At 50.9% G+C, this 18,469-nt stretch overlaps 1 protein-coding gene across 1 annotated transcript; it reads right to left on the minus strand.

Moving 5' to 3' along the window:
• Positions 1 to 462: 462 nt before the first annotated feature.
• Positions 463 to 14,187, minus strand: GINS4 (GINS complex subunit 4). Its single transcript, XM_068971878.1, has 8 exons — positions 14,074 to 14,187; positions 13,036 to 13,150; positions 8,413 to 8,499; positions 7,225 to 7,338; positions 4,100 to 4,197; positions 3,864 to 3,952; positions 1,367 to 1,457; positions 463 to 1,275 (listed from the first exon to the last, which is right to left on the minus strand). Exons 2-8 carry the CDS (start codon positions 13,129 to 13,131, stop codon positions 1,179 to 1,181), a joined length of 672 nt encoding a protein of 223 aa, XP_068827979.1. The 5' UTR covers positions 13,132 to 13,150; positions 14,074 to 14,187; the 3' UTR covers positions 463 to 1,178.
• Between the last annotated feature and the right edge of the window lie 4,282 nt (positions 14,188 to 18,469).

Here is an 18,469-nt window from a genome sequence, read left to right on the forward strand (position 1 = left end):
GCTGAAATTAGTGAGAGCCCCTCAGAGCACCCCATCTAAGCATGCTGGTGAGCCCCTATTCTGATTCTCCACGAGGCGCTGTTCCCACCTGAGCAGTCAGTGACCCTCTCGTTCTGGGTGGAACCCCAGTGCACTGGACTGTACCCAGCACACTCTGCTCACCGAACGTTTGTTCAATGATTGGCTGAGAAGGGTGAGAAGGCTCTGGAGAAAATAAAGTACTGCATGAGATATAAAATGCTTTTACTAACGAATAAAAAACACTCTCCCCTGCTTTCACTGAACGTCTTCTCTTGGAGATGGCAGCAGCATCGCACTGGTTACTCTACCAGGCTACATCATGCAGACGGAAACCTCCCTTCTTGGGGAGCAAGAAAGGCTGGAACCCAGTTCCTCTGCATCACATTTCAAGGGAAGACAATTCATCTGCTGTCTGTACATCCCTCCCTGGTGACACTGCCCATTCCCTGAGTTTCATTCCGTCCATTTCCCTGGAGAAAGTGAACGCTGGTCACAGGAGCGCTGCTGCTGCTCTGACCAAGTCCAGGCTGGCAGATGGCCCGCAGGCTGGCCTGCCAAGGCTGCAGTTCGGAGGCACCTCATCAGGCCACATGCTGGGAACTGCCTACGGCTCCTTCTGCCACAAAACCCAGATCTAATCATAGTTTATTGGTTGGGTTGTGAGGCTCAGCTAAGCATGACACAGGTTAGCTCTAAGTCCAAGAGGAGAGGTTCCAGAAGGCGAGTTTACACGAGTCAGTGACTTCCACAAAGGGCGGCCAGGCGGTTGAAGCTATTTACACTCTTCCTGCCAGGAGGGTTGAGCGCATGCTCCTGGCGCTGTTGGGTCGGGCTCACGGGTCCCCTCATCACAGACAGCGATGGCTTTCTGTGAACTGCCCCGGCCTCACTTTCCTCAGTTCAAACATCACCATCAAGGGGGTTTCAGTGACTCCGGCAGCAAGATCAGCACAGCGGCAGCATCATCTGCTGATTCTGGCTGGAGTGGCAGAGCTGAGGACAAGTAAGGGGGCAGCTCTGACCAGATCTCCACGGCTCAGGGACCCACGGCACCGCCAAGATCGCTGCTGTCCTTGGCACGGGGTGGCATGCAGGGTTTCCAAAAATGTGTCTTCTAAGGTCCCATGGCCTCATTTCTCGGTTAGTTATTTCTGGTTTTAAATTAGCTGTATGGCCCCAGAAGCAACCAGGGGTGCGACGGTTCTGTATCGGATCAAGTGCTGTGAGCCCTCCTCCAGGTCGATCACGTAGTCCCTGGAAAAGGAAGGGAACTCTGTACCCGCGCAGCTTGGCGGCAGCCCTGGTGGGACTGTTTCCCACTGTCCGCAGCGCAGGCGTCACTCACCTCTGCTCGTCTGATTCCGGTTCCACCAGGATGTTTTCTTGTCGCTCTTTCACTCTTAGAAACACGTATGCGTCTAGGTCTGGTTTGGGAACTGGCAGAAGAACGGTAATGTCATCAGCAAATGCTCAGCTAATAAGAGCAAGAGGGAAGAGCTGCTGAGATTAACTGCCTCAATCACGAAGGGACCCTTGATAGAAAGCATGGTAGGGGGGCGGTTGTTGCAGGGATTTGAGGAGAGATCTGGGCTCCTTCTAGAATCAGCCTACTTCCCACAAGGTCTCACTCAGCACCCGCTCGCTGGACAAGTGGAGAGGTCTTGAGATGAGTGGAAGCCTCGGAGGAAGGAGCAAGGACCACTGGAGAGAAACACGCTCAAGAGTCTCAGGAGGACACAGCATGTGAACAGAGCCAGAAAGTAGATCTGTGGAGAGGGCGGGAGGCCAGGATGTCAGGGAGATGGGGTCACACGGAGATAGCCTTGGACGTCAGGCTGAGGAACCCAGGCCACCGCTGGAAGCTCCCCTCCATGTCCCTCCGTTGATCACAGGTTAAGCTGCCCTTCCTCCTCCACCAGCCACACCTTGTTAGGAAGAGCCCAGAGCCGGCTGCTCCTCCAGCCCTGCACTGCCAGTGGAGGCCCTACCACGCAGTGGGGTCCAGAGAACCTGCTGGACCACTCAGCGTTCAGGGCCCAGCTCAGGTGTGGGGCTGCCTGTGGTTCCCCATCCACTGAGAGGGCTGAGGATAACTGGCTGCAAAAGTCAGGCGCGGGTCCCCTGGGCTGCTCCTGGGTTCTGGACCTCCAGAGACTCCAACTTCAGCAGAGTCAGCTGGGCCCACTGGGCAGGTGCTAATTCGAGGAAACCCTCAAAGGATGTTAGGTTACGACAACCTTCCCCGACCCTGCCAGCAGGGTTTCCACGCTCCAGGGGCCTGAGGGGACTCGGGGCATCTGGGCTAAGTGAGCCAGGCTCTGATCTCCCCAGGGCAGGCTGCCCCCTGCACAGCTCCAGTCCTAGGAGCCTGGCTCTGGTCTTTGGAAGGGACCCAAGGCAAGCAATGCTTGGGTGTCAGAAGGTGCTGACCAGAATCAAGTAGAAGGAGCTCCTGGGCAACGTCCTGGGCCAGCTCAGGAATCGATGCAGGCCCATCGGCGGTTCCCAGCTGCTTGAATCCAATGGACACGACAGATAGCGCTGGGCAGGGATGAGGTTCGTGGCCCCCACTCCACTCAAACGTAGACAAAGAGGCAAACTGGACAGAGACTGGGCCTTCTGTGTCCCTCAGGCAGGTTTTCCAAAACGACCAGTTCAGAGTTCCACAAACCCTGCCTGGGCTGGGCTTGCTCCTGGAATTGTGTCCCCTCAAATTTACATGTTGAAGCCCTGAGCCCCAGAACTTCAGGACAGAATAGATTTGGAGACCCGGGCTTTAAAGGGCTAAAAATGAAGCCGTTAAGGTGGGGCCCTAATCCAACCTGACTGGTGTCCCGATAAGAAGAGGCACAGACACCCGAGTGTGTGTGTGGTGGAGGGGGGCGGGGCAGGCAGCCACCTGCAGGCCGAGGGGAGAGGCCTGCGGGGCCCCGCACTGTCAGCACGCCTTGACCATCAACTCTGGCCTCTGGATCTGCGTGAGAAAACACGCCTGCTGTTCAGGCACCCTGACGGCAGTACTGAGTATGGAGGCCAGAGCTAAGTCACCAGCCCCCTGGAGCAGGGCTCACAGCGTGGCCCCCAGACTGGGTCGGGGAGAGACGTAGTTGGCGGGGAACGTTCAAGGGTGGGCTATCCTACCCTCAGTTTGTGAGCCTGGACTCCAGGCCCCCTGGGAGGTCCTGCGTGGAGACAGGGAGCTGGCAAAGATGAGGTGTGGACTGGAGCCCATGTGCCAGGGGCCCCGCTGGCTGAGCCAACCTCAGGAGTTACCGCCAGGGCCCCTGCCCCTCTGCTCAGCAGACTCTTGGGGACACTGAGTGAAGGGGTGACGGCTGTGCCTCCCCTCTTTCCACCTCAGTCCTGTTCCCCTTTCCACAGCCTGGAAATTGCTCACAAATAAAGATCAGGAGCCCTGAGGGAGCCCCGGAGGCCTCGTAGCCTCCTGGCTAACATCCTCCCCTCACCCCCAGAGGGGGGAGACAGGCCCTGCACAGCTGGAATCTGTGAAGGGGAGGCTGCCCCTCCCACCCACCCCACCCCCGCCCAGAAGACAGAGACCTTGGCCGCTTCCATGCCCCAAAGAGCCCAGCACAGCGTGGACGCCCAGGAGGTAACTGAATATGCCACGAGGCTGAGTCTGTATTTGGAGAATTTCCTCCGAACCAGAAGAACACAAAAGTGATGCTCACATGGCCACAAACGGCTACCCTGGTACCTGCTTTTAACGATTCTTGGTTTTTAACCCAGAACCCTTCCTCTCTGTCTCTTTTCTGCTCATCTGTCTACACATTTATTTTCCTTCATTCGAGGGAAGAGAGAGAAGCGAATGTTCTGCTCACCTGTCCTCACGAGATCCACCTTCTGTAGATTGGGAGGCATGTGCTTTAAGGCCGTGTCCTTCAGATAGGTCTCTGTGTTAGCCAGGAACCTGAAACAACACACACCCAACGCCGTTGGCGGAGCCGCCGGGGCCATCAGACCCACAACAGGGGCCCTGCCACCGGCCTCAGGGACACAACCACGCAACCCACACTCCCAAGCCCGGGGGGACAAAGGCGGGTCCACGCCTGCTCACTCTTTGGCAAAGACAAACTCCTCCGGAGAAAGGATGGAAGGCTCCTCCTCTCCGCGGGTCTTCTCCTTTTCAAGGATGTGAGGGAAAAACTTCTCTATCTGCAGGGACAGGAAACACCTGTCAACGCTTCATGCTATCAGTTAGCTTGATAAAGTGGGTCATCAAAGGTCTTGTCTGATTCCAGCAGCACACAGACAAGTCTCCTGAAACAGGCGGAGGTTAATCTAGAAAGTAACTTTAAAAATGATGAGTCTTGGGCTTCTCCGGTGGTTCAGTGGTAAAGAATCTGCCTGCCAAAACGCAGGAGACACAGGTTCGATCCCTGGTCCAGGAAGATCCCACATGCTGCGGGGCAGCTAAGCCTGGGTGCCACAACTGTTGAGCTTGTGGCTCTAGAGCCTGGGAGCCGCAACTACTGAGCCCATGGGCTACTGAAGCTCTCGAGTCTTAGAGCCCCTGCTCTGCGACAACAGAAGCCACTGCAATGAGGGGCCCTCGAACTGCAAGTGGAGAGCAGCCCCCAGTCTCCACAACTAGAGAACGGGCACAGCAGTGAAGAACCAGCAGAGTCAAAAATAAGTCACTAAACAAGGCAAGACTGGGGACTTCCCTGGTGGTCCACCGGTTCAGACTCCTGCTTCCACTGCAAGGGGCGCAGGTTCGATCCCTGGTCGGGGAACTAGGATCCCGCATACCACGTGCGGCCAAAAAAAGAGCGGGAAAAAAAAATGGTGGGTCTTCATGGTTGAGCCTCTTGCTAATCATAAGACCTACCTGCCACACTTCAAGAAGGCAGGTTTCAGAGAATTCGGAGGGAAGACCAGGGCTGGAAAAAGGAAGACATTTTAAAAAGGGTGAAAGGGTTTCATGAAGGAAACTCTGGAGAGACAAGTGGAAATGGAGTTTAAGAGGCAGGATGGGGCTGTCAGCCAGCATTTCTGTGTAGCTGTACAGGTGTCCTTCTGCGAGATGAAGCAGACACAGGGGCGGGACAGACAGACACAGAACATATGAGCTGCAGAGGAGTGACACTTGAATCAAAGAATATAACTGGTAAGGAGAAAGGCCACCAACGGGTGAGGCTTGGAAAAACGCTAAGGACTACCAGGAAACAGGACAACAACAGAGCCAAAAGCTGGAGAGGTGCATGGTCAGGAACCAGGAAGGGCAGCCTCTGGTTCGGAGTCAAGGCTGTCAAGATCACCTCGGCCAGGGAAACGCCTTGCAAGCAACAGTGAGGAGGAGCTGAAGGCTGAGAGGAGGCAGCGTTTATCCTCAAAGGGGTGAGGTCTTCCGGCTCAGGACCACAGCCTTGCAGGAGTTAAATTCACACGTGTACGGGGCCTGAGCACGTCTCCCGTCCTCATGCGGACCGCCACTGCTGCTGCAGTAGAACGCTTGCCGTTTCAGAATCTCAGCGTCCCCGAGCTCAGAAGGGATGGGAAAGATAAGAGGCAGGCGCGTTTCCTGATTTTCAAATATACAAAGGAGGAGGGGCATCGCCAACACAGATCCCCCTCCTTCAGGATCCTTCACGTCGTACGTGTTGTCGCATTTGAATACATATTGGAAAAGATGGTTTGTGAACTCAAAGGAAAGTGACTGGTGACCGTGGAGGGGATTCACCCAACCACACACACAGAAAACTGAGCGGCCTGGCAGCTGAAGGTGGGCAGAGGCACGCTGTGTGTCTCAGCTTGTTCCAAACATGCGGCATTGTCTCTGATGCTTCTGTGGACAGGCTGGAGCAGGGGCGGGGAGACTGGTAACAGTACAGACTAGAGACTCATAAACGACTGAACACCGGTTTAGTGACGGATGCTGACCCTCGGGGAAGGCCCAGGGGACAGGCTAACTCTGGCCCAGTCCTATTAACGAGCCAGGTAAGACCTCTGATGACACACTCATCAAACTTGCTGAGGTAATGAATAAACTAGGTGACAAGATCGAGATCCAGAGACCAGCGAACTGCCCAACTCAGTAAGGAGAAGCTTACGAGGGACACGTTTTGAGCCCCACACGGAAGGTCAATAATCAAACCATGCAAACATAGGACAGTGACAGGAAGGGGTAATAATCACGACAGCTGAAAAATTACATAAGAGGCTGGCACTCATGGTGAGAGCAGAATGAACCCAGGCTGTCGCCATCAGAGACGCCATGTGACCCTGGGTGGCATTACTCCCAGTCTCATGTCCAGGAGAAGGGAAGTGACCATCCTGCTTTTCACACAAGCGACCAAATGCCAAGAGGAAGTCCATGTTCTGTTACAGGTGGGATAATTTAAGGAGGACACTGACAAATGTTTTAGGGAAGAGACCAGTAGAGTTAAGGGAAATAAATGGCTGAAATGTTTAACTGAGAGGTCTCCGATGAGCCTTTGTGAGCGGTCCTCAGAATCGGAAGTGACCGCACGTGGAAGATGGTACATCAGGGATCATGGTGATCGCTGAACAACAGGGGGATTGGGGGAACCACACCTTCGACCCCAGCTCCTTGAATAACTTTACAGTCGGTGCTCCGTATCCAAGGCTCTGCACCCGCAGACACGTCAACTGTGGACCACGTAACAGCACATATTTACTAAAAAAGATCCGTGTATTGGTGGACTGGTGCGGTTCACACCTGTGCTGGTCAAGAATTAGCCGTATTTGCTTTGTCGTAACTAAGAGGACAAGTGGAACCAAATGAGAAGAATCTTCAAGGAGGTAAGAACCTCCCAGGGTTAAAACAGACATCATACAAAACACTGAGTAAGCATGTTTTGCAGTTCCGTTTTGGTAAGTGAGATACAGCTGAATGTGATTATCACCGTCCACACGACACTGCCTGAAGGGCACATAAAACAATTCTCAGAACTAGGTCCCCTCTGGCCAGAGTAGTCTTTGTTCAGCCGCTGCCAACACCGCCACCCTCAGCATTGCCCCGCGGTCACTCCAGGGGGCGCCATTCTCGCAGCAGACAGACTGAAAGTGTCCCTGGAGGAGGAGGCCTACTGCCACCCAAGCCTTGCATCCGCTCCTCCAGGACAATCTGTCGCCGTCTTGACTCTGGCTCCCCTGAAGTGGGGTCTGGGCAGTGCTTCCAGGCCCGGGACCCTCAGCCCCCACGACAGGCTCCCCGACCTTCATGAGCCGACAGCGCAGGTAGCTGCTCAGGACGAAGCGGATCCGCTCCATCTCCATCTGATGGAGGCTGACCTTCAGGTCCCCCTTCTTGGCCCTCTTCAGATTTTCTTCCTGTTCAGAGAGAAAAAGAAGTTTGAAAAAAAAGAAAACAAAACACGAGAGTCAAAGACTAAGAACATTTTTTTTGTTCAATCTGCCCGTGGGCCACAAGGACCGTCGTCATTGGAAACACTGAGGATTTGGAGGCTACATTTAGGTCAGAGGAGGACAAAATACTCCCTGTGTAAGAGCGCTCATCTTCTCATCTCTTAATTATACAAACAATACGTGACCACAGCTCATGACATAGTACAAGCACTACTCATTTACTTTTAGAAAAAGACCATGTCAATAGAATCTGAATTTGGTCAGTCGGAAGGTCCCAGAAGAACTCCAACCCGAAGAACTCCAACCCAAGTGTAAACTAGATAATACAGCAGATAAGAAATGTCTAAAGGGTCTTAAAAGCAGTGTGAAAACACCAGTTCAGAAACTGTAAATACCAACGTTTTAAAGCTAGCCTGAGGCTGGCAGTGGCCCAAACTGGCTCATCTAAGCCAAGGACCACACACTCAGAGGGCTTCCCTGGTGTCACAGTGGGAAAGAATCTGCCTGCCAATGCAGGAGACGTGGGTTTGACCCTTGGGTTGGGAAGATGTCCTGGAGAAGGAAATGGCAACCCACTCCCATGGACAGAGGAGCCTGGTGGACTACAGTCCACGGGGTCACAAGAGAGTCGGATTCGACTTTGTGGTTAAACACAACACACTTAGAGGCTACAGGGCCAGGCTGGTAAGGAACATAGCGAGGAGGGCACCCACGGGCTGACGGCCTAGAGGGCAGGCTGGGAGGGGTAGCCCTTGCCCTGTGCTTGTCAGCTGTTCTCATGCACAAACGTGGGAAGGCTGAGAACAGGTTTTCAGAAGCTGACATCCCTGGGGTATCATGGGAAGCTGACGTCCAGATGTTCCCAGGAGCTCCTAGGCTTTGTAAACACAGATAAGAAATTTAACATTAAAAAAACTAAAAAACAAAAAACCCCAAACTAGGCTGGGCCCAACAAAACAGATTCACTGCCAGACTTTCACTGTGCTCAAACACCTCCTAAGGGTCTCTCCTTTGGACCCTGAGGCAGGCACCGCTTACCATGTGCTCCAGCTGCTCCATGACACATTCTACGATTTCAGACTTGTTTTCCAGCAGCTCAGGGGCGAACTTTTCATTCATCCAAGCCTAAAAGACAAAGCCAAAACAGAGCATTGCTCACCATGGAGCAAAATAACCCTGTGAGTCAGCACATACCCCTAAAATCACAGCGACCTCAGCAAAGAAAACGACCGGTTAGAAATACTGGGAATGCTCTGAAGACAAGTTATGTTTAATGATGGCTTCTTTATTTCCTTTAGTGGGAAGCCTGTGTCCTTAGCACACCTACAGCTGAGAATAATCTCATGTGGTGTCCACAGGTCTATACCCGATATTGCCCACCAGGGGGCACTAGCACCCTTCCATTCTGAAAGATGAAGTTAAGCTCTATTAAACCTCCCATCTCTTCCTTCCTGAAGCTTGGGGCACTTTACAAATACTTTTTCAATTATCACTACAATATCTGAGAGGAAACGGATTCAGTTATCCTTATCTCGTTGACAAAAAAAATACAGATTATGTTATTTGCTAATTGCATAAGAGTACAAAGGATCACAGACGAAAATGGAAACTCATCTGTTATGCAGTTGTGGAAGAAGAGGTTAAATCCCTAATTTATGACTCTGGCCCAGATGCTTGGTACATTTCAGAAATCACCAAGGCTTAGGGAACTGAAATATCCACAGGGGACTCAGGAACCTGCATTTATCTTTCAATCACAAAAAATTTAGTTTTAGCATAGCTCAGAATTACAGGCCAGGCAAGCTCCATTTATTCATTTTGATACCCTCCAGCCTCCGTTTCTTCAGTTATCACCATCCAGAAGCATTATTAAATACTGGGTGTTGCTACTACAGCAAAATTTTTTTTTCTTTTTTTTCCAGGTGTTTGGCTTCTGGAATAGTTTGCAGATATATAAAACTAACCAGAAAGAGGGTCTGTATTTTCAAGTAGCATAATGAATGAGAAAAGATCAAACTGTCAGTAAGGACTTACAGCAGGAGTTTTTCTTTTAACTGACTTTAAAAAAACAGTGATGAACAGCTGAGTGCACATAACTTTACTAAAGAATAAGTCCACTTGCCTCTCTCCCTCCCTCCTCAAAGGTGATCATTAACCTGAATTTAGGGTTTAATTTTCTGTCATTTCACTACATCTGTTTGTATCTCTACACGGTGCTTAACAACCTTCCCAAGACAGGGCACTGCAAGAAAAGACAATGTTTGCATGGTACACTGGGTAAAAGGGAGGAGATTTGGGGAGATTTCTCATGTACAGTATGAAATCATGGTAATAAAAATACATAACATTAGGGGAAGTTTATACTAGTACAAAATGTCCAGATAAAATCTTGTCAAAATTTTTAGTGAGAATCTTGTGTTTAAGTTCAGACCTTGAAAATCCAGTTCCGTTTGAAATGACTTACTTTGAAAAAATTTTAACGACAATCTGTCAGTGTTACTGGGAGGAAATGTGCCCGCCTCCCCTGCTCAGTTTACATGTTAAAGTCCTAACTCCCAGCGCCTCAGAAGGTCTTTGGAGATGAGCGCCGTCAAGAGGTTAGGTTAAGATGGCGTTACTGACTCAACGGACACGACTCTGAGCAAACTCTGGGACGTAAAGAAAGACAGACAGGAGCCGGAGAAGGATCCGGCAAGACTTAAGCTGCGGAAGGACAAACTGCGCAGGTTAAAATGAGGTCGTTAGGGGGCGCCCTAATCCAACGTGGCGGTGTCCTTGCAGAAGAGCCGCAGGCAGATTCCGAGCGACTCGACGGTCAGTGCGTAGTCGCGTTCTCTTCTTCGTGGACGTTCACCCTCTATGTGAAATTATCTCCCGGGAGGGAAGAGCACGCGGGGACACGGAGACAGCTGCCCCCAAAGCCATGAGCGGGGCGCAGGGGAGACCGAGCGTGTCAGCCCCGATCTCTCGGCCAGAGGAGCCTCCAGAAGGGAGAAGGCACGCTTCCGCTGCTGGGGCCGCCCCGCCCGCGGTACTCGTTAGGCAGCCTTAGCAAACTCACACGACCATGACCGTGAAACGGGGAACTGCGTTTTAGGCAATAAGTTTGAAATCCTCTTTTTCCACAAGCATTCAGGAGTATCCTACACGGGCTCCTGGAGCCGTGCTCACCAGTGGCCGGTCGGGCCACCCCCGAGGCCACCCCTCACAGCGGCTGTCCAGGCGGTCGGCCGCCCACAGGGCATCACTGCAGGAGAGCCTCGGGCCCCGGGTGCAATTCCTGCTCACCCCCTGCCGCGGCCGTCAGATCCGCCGTCCTTGCATTGCCTTCCGAGGAGCCCTGAGGACACTCAGAAGCCATCGGTCTGAGGCCCCGCTGTCCCCGAGGACGGGGGGCAGCATCCGGGCCCTTGCGGAGCCTCGGCCTGTGCGGCCAGCATGCTGGCCAGCTCTGCCCTGGACAACAGCCTGGCAGGGGTCTGAGCTGTACAGTTTCCTTAGCGACCATCGTTTGCTCTGCTACATGATGCTCCTGAGAGCTGTCCAGGAGGCAGCAGGAGCTTTTATCCGTTTTCCTACTCTTTTTCCCCCCTCTTTATGTGTATATGCCTTACTCTAGGCATGCACCTGAGAGGAGTAATAACTGGGCCATGGGATATGTGTGCCTTCTTCAACAGAAAATGACGTTATTTTTTAAAGTGACAGTACCACGTTACACATCCACCGTGGTATGAAAGGGAAAGTGTCAGCCGCTCAGTCGTGTCTGACTCTCTGCCACCCAATGGACTGTAGTCCGCCAGGCTCCTCTGTCCATGGGATTTTCCAAACAAGAATACTGGAGGGCAGGTACTGAAGAATTGTAAAGTATGAGAATGAAGAATCGTAAAGTAACAGACGCAAGAGAGTTCTGAAAGGGGCAATTGCAGGGAGAGGAACAAGGCAGCAGGTGGACTGAATCAGAGACCTGGCTCACATCCTGGCTCTGATGCTGTCATGTGACCCTGGCAAGTTCCTTTACACCTTTCATCGCGAAGCTTCAGTTTCCTCATCTCTAAAGCGGAGATAACACGGTACCTCCCTCAGTACCGTGGGTTTACAAGTGTGCCAAAAGCTCTACACTCTTGCCAACACTCTATTGTTCACTCTTTTCATTTCTGCCCATCTGACGGGTGTGAGTCATATCTTATTGGGTTTTAAAATTTCAGGGTGCCTGTGAATCTCCGGATAGTATATGCACAATTCAGTGTGAGTGTACATGTGCGCTGCTCTGGGAGGAAGCGCCAGAGTTTTCACTAGATTCTTAAAAAGGTATGTGATAGAATTTACTTTTTGAAGGATTTTTATTTGTTTACTACATCTGAAAAGAATGCATATACAAAGACTTGAGATATGAGAGAGCACTGGTTCAACACTAATGAGATCTATACGAATTAGGATGTTGGGAAAATTATGTAACGTTTCTAAAACTTGGAAATTGCAACCCAAATAAGCTGATCAAATTCCTATTAACACTTACGAACTGTCTTCATAAGACCTTCCCCAGGATTTTTATTAAACTAGAAAGCCTCACCTGGCTGCTCCAGGGTTTCTCATATACAAAACAGAAATAAGGGGATTTCCCTGACTGGTTAAAATTACCTTCCTTGGGTTTCGTCACTCATGATGGCATGTAGGGCAGAGGAGAACGAAGAATCGTAAAGTAACAGACACAAGAGCGTTCTGGAAAGGGGCAATTGCAGGGAGAGGAACAAGGCAGCAGGTGGACTGAATCAGAGAGACCTGGCTCTGATGCTGTCGTGTGACCCTGGCAAGTTCCTTTACACCTTTCATCGCGAAGCTTCAGTTTCCTCATCTCTAAAGCGGAGATAACACGGTACCTCCCTCAGGGGGTTGTGCAGAGCATTACTGCTCACAGGTGACATTCAGTGGGCCCTTCACATGCCTCAGTCTACACTCAGTACGTCACACGCGTTATGTCATTCAATCCTCACAACAACTCCATGAGGTGGCCACTACCATTACCTCCAGGTTATAGTCAAGGGCGTGCCAGAGACAAACTATACCACCTGCCTACATCTGTAAAACAGACCAGGGGCATGGAGGGATTTAAACACAGACAGTCTGAACCCTTCAACTACCAAGGCTTCATGAGACCAGAAATATAAAGAACCCCTGACACACAAGAAATACTCAATAAACCACAGTGACTATGACTAAAAGGAGAAACACCCCAGGAGTGATATGAGGCAAGCAGTAGAAATGTACAGAATGGTTGGCAAAAGAAACTGGAGGAAAAGGAAGGATGAGACCAGTTTTCTCCTAAAGGTGTTTCAGCATTTTCTAGAACTTTTAAGTCTCTATCAAGCACTTCTGTAGTCCCCACAAATACCAAGCAGATCCTTGCTTTGTGAACCGTGCTTGTAACTGTCCCCAAAGCCGACCTTTACTGGACCCACCTGAGGAATCTGTGCTCGACATTATGAAGTTTCTATCTGGCTGTGCCTATGCTTCCTGCTTCTGTGGAGACGGTAAGACGCAGTCTCTTCTCTTCTAAGAAGCCTCGAATTCCATCCCCTCATTTCTTGAATCCTGACATTTGCAGCGCTGGACTAGCTTAAGAGGCTGTGCTTGCAGCAGGGGGATTCCGTGTGGGCTGCTTACCTGCTCCAGCCGGTCAATGAGCTCTGCAGGGGTCAGGACCACCTCCTCACTGTCCCCATCAGAGTCCTGTCCCAAGAGGTCTGCTTCCTCTGCCATCTTCTCTGAAACCAGGAACCTAGTAAATAAAAGAACCCATACTGTGCTGTGTGTTTGTATTTATTTGCAAGAACACGCAGCTATCGTACCTGGGAAAAAGAAAAGTTTACATGGGTTGTAGACGCTTTCTGGCAGTGGCCAGAGAGTTCACTGGCTTTGGTTTTGTAATGGGTTGCCTCTTCCTTCAAATCTTAGGTCAGGGATCAATTTCTCAGAGCGGTCAGTCCTTACAAGGGTTTCCACGTGCTGGCTGAATGGAGCACCAATCACATGTGTTTGCCTTCCAGGAGGAGGTCCTTTCCGCAGCGGCTGCGCTGGCTTCGGCTCTAATATTAATCGTGGCACCTCTCAGGGCTGGGGACACAATGACCTGGCCAGTCAGTGACCCAGAGGCTTAGGAAGATGGGTGATGGAGACGAGGTCGCATCCTTGGAGCCTCAGTCAATTCAGTCAGTTCAGTCGCTCAGTCGTGTCCGACTCTTTGAGACCCCATGGATTGCAGCATGCCAGGCCTCCCTGTCCATCACCAATTCCCGGAGTTTACCCAAACTCATGTCCATTGAGTTGGTGATGCCATCCAACCATCTTATCCTCTGTCTCCCCTTCTTCTCCCGCCTTCAATCTTTCCCAGCATCTTCCAATGAACACTCAGGACTGCTTTTCTTTAGGATGGACTGGTTGGATCTCTTTGCAGTTCAAGGGACTCTCAAGAGTCTTCTCCAACACCACACTTTAAAAGCATCAATTCTTCAGCGCTCAGCTTTCTTGGAGCCTCAGGGATTCCAAAAGCACGTTCCTCCCCGCTCCCCTCCTGGCGTCGCGGGCATAGGGTCACCGCCTACCCCAAGACGCACGCACGCGCGCGCGCGCACACACACACACACACACACACACACACACACGCGGCGAGAGCCCTTCCAGTGGGCCCACGCGGACGCTCACCCGGGTCGGGGCAGGCTGCGAGGCCCTCTGAATCGGCGGGCAGCGACGGCCGGACGCTCGCGGGAAGCAGCCGGAGGAGCAACCGGCCGCGGAACGCTTGGCCCGAGCCGCTTCCCAAACAGATCAGAGCGTTCACTTCGCAGCTCCCGCGCTCCTCTCGGACACTTCCTGTCCAGGCGCAACGTCACCGCGCACTAGAGACGCTGTCCAATCACGGCCAGGAGGCCCCGCCCGCCGGGGGGCGGGGGCCTGCGTGCCCGCGGCCCGCTCTCCCCGCCCCTTCCCGAGTGGAGGCGGCGGGGGGCGGGTCCGGCTGAGCCCCGCCCACCCCTGCCAGGGTCCGGCGTGCGGCCCCGGCTCGCACAGCCCATGGGCCGTCGGCAGGGGGCGCCCGGTCCCCGCGGCTGAGGACTCGGGCGGCGTGAGCCTTCGCGCCACCCGGCACCGGCGCCCGCGTGTCCTCTGGCCGAGCCCGGGCGGCAGGGAGGTGCGCTGTGTGTGTTAGATCAGGCCGCTTCCACCTCTAGGGTCGTCTTCTCCACACTTCTGGCTCCCGCGTCTCTGCCGGGGCTGCGGCTATGGCCACTACCCCCGGCTCTGAAAGCCTTTAGGCGAGTGGTTCTTAAAATGCGGTTCAAGACCACCAGCAACAAATCGGGCTGGGACCCCTGAGAAATGCAAGTTCTCAGGGCCAACCCAGACCTGTGAAATCAGAAATGGGTGTGTGGGTGGGGGGAGTTCAACAGACTTGGCTCATCAGATGATTCTGATGCAGATGACCTTGGAGAGCCATTGCTTTAGACAATCCCAGATGCTCTCTAGGTTGACGTTTACAGTTTATGCCTTCTGCCTTGACTGTAGGGCAAAAGCACGCGCATACACACATACACATACACACATACATAAAGACGGATTCCAAGTGAAGGGCCCTTTGATCTGTGTCTTACAGAATGAGTTCTGTTAATGACAGATGATGACCTTTCCCAAGTCCCTTTCAACTCTGTGTTTCACTGGTTGGTGATTCAGTGGTTTTCAGTTGTAGAAGGTTGTGTTTTCCCCAGAGAGCTGCTCTGATAGCCATCTCATCCTGAAGTCTTTTTACAGCAACATGACTGCTGACATGTCTCCATCCAGAGATGGAGTTTGTAATCTCTCCTCCTTTTAAAAAAAAGTGTTATTATTTTGTTGAAGTATAGTTGACTTACAATGTTGTGTTACTTTCTGCTGTACAGCAAAGTGATTCAGTTATGCCTATGTATACGTTCTTTCCCATATTCTTTTCTATTATGGTTTATCACAGGATATTAAATAGGGTTCCCTGTGCTATACAGTAGGACCTTGCTGTTTATCCATCCTATGTATAACAGTTTGCATCTGCTAACTCCAAAGTCCCACTCCATAACTCCCACACCCCTCCTTTCCCTTGGCAAATCAGTTCTCTATGTGTGTGAGTCTCATTTTAGACTGCACATATAAGTGATATCACATGGTGTTTCTTTCTGTGTCTGACTTGCTTAGTGTGATAATCTCTAGGTTCATTCGTGTTGCTGCAAATGGCGTTATTTCATTCTTTTTCATGGCTGAGTCGTATTCCACTGTATCTGTGTACCACATCTTCTTTATCCAATCATCTGTCAATGGACATTTAGGTTGTTCCATGTCTTGGCTCTTGCAAATAGTGCTTCTATGAACGTAAGGGTATGTGGTATCTTTTTCAACATCATTTTGCCCAGATATATGCCCAGGAGTGGATGTGATCTCTCTTCTTCAGGCTGGGAAGAACTTTGTACCTGCTGGACCAAGAGAACAGGGCCGAGTGATGCTGCCTGGCTTCTGGAGGTGAGTCATGACCGTTGGTGCAGCTTCTACCAGCTTTCTTGAGCTGTGTCCCCTGGGAAGGGACAGGGACAGGTAGGATGTCTGGCTTTCCCGTGGCTGCCGTGAAAGGTCCACATGCAAAGATCACATAGCTCCTGACGTGTGTGAGGAGCCCCAGCTGTTCTGTCCTCCGGAACTCCAGATTGGGTGAGCCTTCAGACGGTTGTTCTAGCTCTAGGCTTTGAGTGACCCCAGCTGACCCTGAGAGAGCAGGGACCAGACATCCCTGCAGGACTCTGCTCAGCTTGCAGATTTGTGAGCAAAATAGGGATGTTTTAAGGCTCTAAGTTTTGGGGGTTTTTTTCTTTAGTTTTTATTTCTTTCTGGTTGCACTGGGTCTTCATTCCTGCACGCGGGCTTTCTCTAGTTGCAATGTGCAGGCTTCTCATTGCAGTGACTTCTCCTGTTGCGGAGAATGGGCTCTAGGTACATGGACTCAGTGGTTATGGCTCCTGCACGCTGGAGCACAGGCTCAGTAGTTGTGGCACACGGGCTTAGCATGTGGGATCTTCCCAGACCAGGGATTGAACCCGCCATCTCCCCTGCATTGGCAGGCAAACTCATTCATTGTGCCTGCAGGGAAGCCCCCTTGGGTGGTTTTTAATCAGCCTCAGGTGACATAGTCTCTGAGCATAATCCCATTCTTCCATAATTCTCATTCCTACATAGCTTATCAACAGTAATTTTTTTAAAAATTGGCCAAGCAGTGCAGATTTCAGGATCTCAGCTCCCTTACCAGGGATCAAACCCTCAACCTCTGCAGTGAAATAGTGGAATTCCAGGGACCACCAGGGAATTCCCTTCAATGGTCTTTTAAAATATTCCTTAACTATTATGGATTGGGGTCCAAGCGTGCCAATAACTTCTCCATGCAAGTACCAACTGCTTACTCAGAGACTTCTCATCTCTGGTGCCAGCCGCCTCCCCAGTCCCACGGCACCTCCTCTGGGGAGCTGGTATCCAGCTCCTGCTTCCTTACTTCTTAGAGCCGTGACCTGGGACACATCACTTCTTTGGGCTTCGATCAGTTGCATTGCCTAAGGGAGAACAAGAAGGCAGAGGGAAAGATACAAAATCGGGGCCCCCTTTTGCATCTATGATCTTTGATTCCAACTGATATTCATCAGATAAAATAACTTTGGAGTAAAATGAGTTCCCAGAGAAAGATTTCTTGTATTGATGGGTAAAGAAGGAGCATTTAAGGAGCCATCCAAAGAGAGTCTAAAGGAGCAGCACAGACTCATGGTGGGACAGTTGGCCTGTGACGCTCAGGAAGGTGGGAGAAAAAGACACGTCTTAAGTTACATTATGTAGAAGGAAAAGTCAGGAACATCTGGTGCATGCATCCCCAGTGTCAAGGAGCTTTAAAAAATCATTATTTAAAAAATAATTACATAGCTGTGCAGATGGAACGTCTTTCATGAAAATGATCACGTAAAGAAGGGAGTTACATAAGTCACCATAGCAGGAGGGTGAAGGTTGGTGGTGATACATGGAACTGGAGGACAGAATTTATAGGCAAGTTCTGATGATTCAAAAAGCAAGATGAGGGACTTCCCTGGTGGTCTAGTGGTTAAGAATCCACCTTCCAGCGCAAGGGATGCTAGTTGGATCCCTGGTCTGGGAACTAAGATCCCACATGTGGGGTTTGGGGTTGCAGCTAAGCCTGTGTGTGGCATCTGCTGAGCCTACGCTCTAGAACCCATGCACTACAACTGAAGAGAAGCTCTTGATCCTCAACAAAAGATCTCGTGTGTTACAACTGGTCCCGATGCAGCCAAAAATGAAGAAAGAGAGGAAGGAAGGAAGAAAAAGATGAAGATGCCAACATGAATTCAGACTGGTAAAACATGAAGCTACCAACATAGCAAAAGCAGAAAGAAGGTACTGCCCAAAGGTGAAGAGGATATAGAAAATAGGACCCTAGACAGATGAAGAAAGTCAGTGCAATTTCTAGGTACTGCTCAATGAAGGAATTCATTGCAGTTAAAGCATGGCAAATGGAAACAGCCAAAATAGATATAAGAAATAGCCATACATTAACACACATTAATAAGAATGGACCTAATTTTTTCAATCACTAAGGATAAAAGACAAACTATACATGTTTATACAGTACTGTGATCTTTTCTAGAGAAAGACACTTTCTAAATACAAGGCGATACCACCAGTGTTGTTCAGATATCATCACTGCCCTTGCTCATTTGGTCAACAGCTGTTTCTCAATGTTTCCTTCCTCTGAATTTTTGTTTTTAGTACTGTGAGAAGCAAAGCTTGAAGGCTGGGGGAGTGTGTTCCTTAAGTAGAGTGACCCCTGATCGTGTGAATGAATGAAAACTTGGACCAAGATTAGGAAATGAAGATTAGGAAAAGAGTAGGAAACTTGCATCTTCAAGTGCAGCATCGTTTTAGCCTCACGAAGAAAGCTGTTGACTGGTGAATTTGTAACTATTTTTCTGGCCAGTGGTAAAACCCCACACCCACTTGTGTGACTGAGATGCTGGAAAACTCAGGAGGC

The sequence above is a fragment of the Capricornis sumatraensis genome, chromosome 4 (genome assembly GCF_032405125.1).
Source record: "Capricornis sumatraensis isolate serow.1 chromosome 4, serow.2, whole genome shotgun sequence".
NCBI classification, from domain to species: domain Eukaryota; kingdom Metazoa; phylum Chordata; class Mammalia; order Artiodactyla; family Bovidae; genus Capricornis; species Capricornis sumatraensis.

Bases quoted from the DNA above. Each gene is read 5' to 3' on its own strand.
- GINS4 (XM_068971878.1), bottom strand. From the start codon at position 13,131: ATGGCAGAGGAAGCAGACCTCTTGGGACAGGACTCTGATGGGGACAGT. The intron at 8,500-13,035 runs GTAAGCAGCCCA...TTTGTCTTTTAG, and splicing joins TCATTGACCGGCTGGAGCAG to GCTTGGATGAATGAAAAGTT. The intron at 1,458-3,863 runs GTGAGCAGAACA...TTCTTCTGCCAG, and splicing joins GGTGGATCTCGTGAGGACAG to TTCCCAAACCAGACCTAGAC.